General features: G+C 48.3%; 2 protein-coding genes across 6 annotated transcripts in view; one reads left to right on the top strand and one right to left on the bottom strand.

The window, feature by feature from the left end:
• EIF2A (eukaryotic translation initiation factor 2A) overlaps positions 1-329 on the bottom strand; it is a 62,494-nt gene extending 62,165 nt beyond the window's left edge. For 3 of the 5 annotated variants that reach the window (XM_006776623.2, XM_015572394.1, XM_006776625.2), the window contains exon 1: positions 201-329. In XM_006776623.2, the coding sequence (XP_006776686.1) occupies positions 201-228 (28 nt within the window). In that variant the 5' untranslated portion in view covers positions 229-329. The remainder of the gene's footprint in view (positions 1-200) is intronic. The other 2 variants (XM_006776624.2, XM_015572395.1) reach the window with 2 other exon arrangements.
• A 122-nt stretch (positions 330-451) lies between these two features.
• On the top strand, positions 452-3,109 carry SERP1 (stress-associated endoplasmic reticulum protein 1). The gene is made up of 3 exons (XM_006776622.2): positions 452-996; positions 1,245-1,320; positions 2,975-3,109. Exons 1-3 carry the CDS (start codon positions 913-915, stop codon positions 3,013-3,015), a joined length of 201 nt encoding a protein of 66 aa, XP_006776685.1. The 5' UTR covers positions 452-912; the 3' UTR covers positions 3,016-3,109.
• Positions 3,110-3,236: the final 127 nt, after the last annotated feature.

Here is a 3,236-nt window from a genome sequence, read left to right as displayed (position 1 = left end):
AGCAAAAGGGAAAGGAAACGCAGAAGCGCAGAGGCGGGGACTTCACTTCCGATTGCCACGCAACACGAAAAAACCCAAAGGTCCCTCCGGCTCTTTCGCAACCTACGAGAAAAAGGCCGTATCGGACTCCAAGCCCAAGGACAAAGACACAAAAAAGAAACTGCTCTGAAGAAACAGACCCTTGCTGGTTCAGAACTCACCTGTTAGAAGCGGCGTGGACGGCGCCATCGCGTCCCGGAAAGAGAAAACTATGCACTCGGGTCAGAGTTTACGAGGGCCAAACCCGGCCTCTACACGTCCACTCCGGCGTGGGCACGACAATTTAGTATTTCCGGGGTCACCAGCCTCGGGGCCAATTCACTTCCGTTTGGAGAGTGTAGCAGCGAAGGAGCCTCAAGGCGCACGCGCAGCTCTGGGGGGGGGTGTGTGGGCGGGGGGAACACATTTTTACAGAACTTGGGAGGGCTGGGCTAGGGCCCCTGCGCCGGTCTTCACCCTCCCTCTCTCCCTTCTGCCGGTGGGGCCCGCACTTCCGCGGGGCGGAGTTCTCCCAGTGCTGACGTTGGCAGCCGAACCGAAGTAGTTCGAGCTGACGGGTTACGAGGTCCACTTGTTTCGTTTCTTCCTCTTTCACTCCACGCTCCCGGCGGCGGCGGCGTTGCGAGCCTCTTCCGGGCCTGCTCTCCTCCCGCTCTCCAGCCCCGCTCGCCGGCGCGCCCAGGTTCCCAGGCAGCCGGCGGCCCACGCCCGCCTGCGCTCAGCACCGCGTTTGCAGCTCTCAGGCCCAATCTAGCGCCCGCCTGAGAACCTCCCGGTTCCCGCGGCGCGGCACCGGGAGCGGGGCGTAGCAGCGGTCCGAGGGGGAGCGAGCGAGGCCAAGGGGTGGTTTGGGTTAGTGGTGGCGCCGCGAAGATGGTCGCCAAACAGCGGATCCGTATGGCTAACGAGAAGCACAGCAAGAATATCACCCAGCGCGGCAACGTAGCCAAGACCTCGGTAAGGAAAGAGCGGACGCGCCTCTGTGCTGCAGCCGGAGCTGAGGCCCGAGTCTAGGGTCGCGTTGAGTCCTCCCCAGACCCGGCCGGCTGTGGGGGCCCGAGGCCGTGAGCTGGACACTAAGTTGGGGGTTCGGGGAAGGAGGTGCCGGAGCTGGGCGGCTCGGGAACGGAGGAGAGACTCCGCTGTGGGAGTCCTGGGTCGCAGTGGATTTTTGCCTTTGAAACGGTGGGTTTTCCTTTTTGCAGAGAAATGCTCCCGAAGAGAAGGCGTCTGTAGGACCTTGGTTATTGGCTCTCTTCATTTTTGTTGTTTGTGGTTCTGGTAAGTGCTCTGGGGGCCACGTCGGGTGGGAAGTGGGATGACGGGCTTAGGATGACGTGGTGACCTCTCAGTGGTGAGTCTGAACCGCGTAGTTCTCTACCCACCTGCCGCGCGCTCCACATAATTCTCTTTCATCCGAACAAATTTACTTCTCCCACATATACACAGAGGGTGATGCTCCAGAAACTTCTCCCAGCTTGACTTGTGCCCACAGGATACTAGAAAAGGAGGTCGTCGGGTTCTTAGTAATGACCAAGCTGGAAGAAATGTAGAGCAGAACAAAAAATGAAAACATCTCAGAGAAGGAAATAGGATGGTTTGCTATTCCATTATCAATTCCTTTGCAAAAAAAGAAGCTTGAACATTATGTACATATGGATGTTCTAACTTAATTTAACATGTCCCAGAATCTAACATCTTTATGTCAAAAGCTAGGTGTATTTTAGGGTAAAGCTAGTGCGAAGAACTGATTCACTATAGAAGAAACGTGGCAATTTAATATGTGACAAATGGTTTTAGATTAATAAAAGAAACATTTGACATATGGTAGAAAAATTGGTTATCAGGGCAGCCTGCTGTTAGCTATAAATTCTTGCCTCTGCAAATGCATTACAGAATATCATTTATTATCTTATATAAGCTGTTGATATTGAAGTACATGTTTCTGCATTTCAAGTTCTGACATTCTAACTTTATTGGGGTTTCTTTTAAACATTTCACTTTGCCTGTCTTCTAAACTTACCAGTTGGAAGCTTTCCTGATAAATGGCCAAGAGCCAAGCAATTTATATAACCTAAAGATGATTGAATTTCAGCCTTGTGAGAATGAGGAAACATGCATGTTACAGGCCAGGCCTTCAGAGGACATGTAATATCTAGTGATAAACCAAAATAATTCTGTGCTTGAAAAACCTGTTTGCTTTGGTACTTTAAGTTCTTTCTGAAATGTTGTTGTCAAACTCTCTGGGACATTTAAATAGAAAACTCAGAAGCTGAGATTTTAAAAAATAACTTAATGGACATTTGTTTTTTTATGGTAGGCCTGTCTTCATTTCTTATTACAATGAAGTTACATAGCATTTGCAAGTTACTTAAGGGTACCCTACCTTAACATTCGTACTGCATAGAAATCTCTGACATACGCCAGGGACCGCATGTTTTTGGGCAAACTGCATGTTATTTGAATCATCATAACGACAGATCATAATGCACTTTAGGTGTTGTTTTTCAATAATTATAACATTTTTATTTACAAAAACAAATAAAGTTTCTAGTACTTTAGGGGCTATGTGTTCGGACCATAGGTTCAAGCTTACAACCCAGCTGTTGGCTATGATTGTGCTTGGGAGGGCCCTGCCCTCCAGCTGGGACTTACACGTGGCAGTGAGAGGACCCTGTCCTTTCATTAGTCCGAGGCTTGAACCTGGCCAAAACACTGTAACTGCGCCCCACAGTGGACAAGACAGTGTGTTGACATCTAAGGTCCATAACAGCTGGCGCATGAAAAAAACGAGAACTCGTGAGTGGTCCTTAACAGATGGTGCGCAATACACGAGAAAACTCCTGAGCGGTATGCAATGTGTTAATAAATATTTGCCCCTTGCCAGACCAATTTATTCAAAGCATGTTTTAATATTTGTTCTTTCTCTTTACAGCAATTTTCCAGATTATTCAAAGTATCAGGATGGGCATGTGAAGAGACTGACCTTAAGATGTTTCCATTCTCCTGTGAATTTTAACTTGAACTCATTCCCGATGTTTGATACCCTGGGTAAAAACAATTGAGTAAATCATCCTGCCTCAGAATGACTTCATATCATCATTCATGTGTCATTCCAAGGTTTTTTCACAACTCATTCCACATTTTCTAGTTCATACCACAGTGCCTTGCAACAGAAACACATGAATAAAGCAATA

The sequence above is a fragment of the Myotis davidii genome, unplaced genomic scaffold (assembly GCF_000327345.1).
Source record: "Myotis davidii unplaced genomic scaffold, ASM32734v1 scaffold2149, whole genome shotgun sequence".
Classification (NCBI taxonomy): domain Eukaryota; kingdom Metazoa; phylum Chordata; class Mammalia; order Chiroptera; family Vespertilionidae; genus Myotis; species Myotis davidii.
The sequence above is the reverse complement of the archived record's forward strand: the minus strand, read 5'-3'. Positions and strand labels throughout refer to the sequence as shown.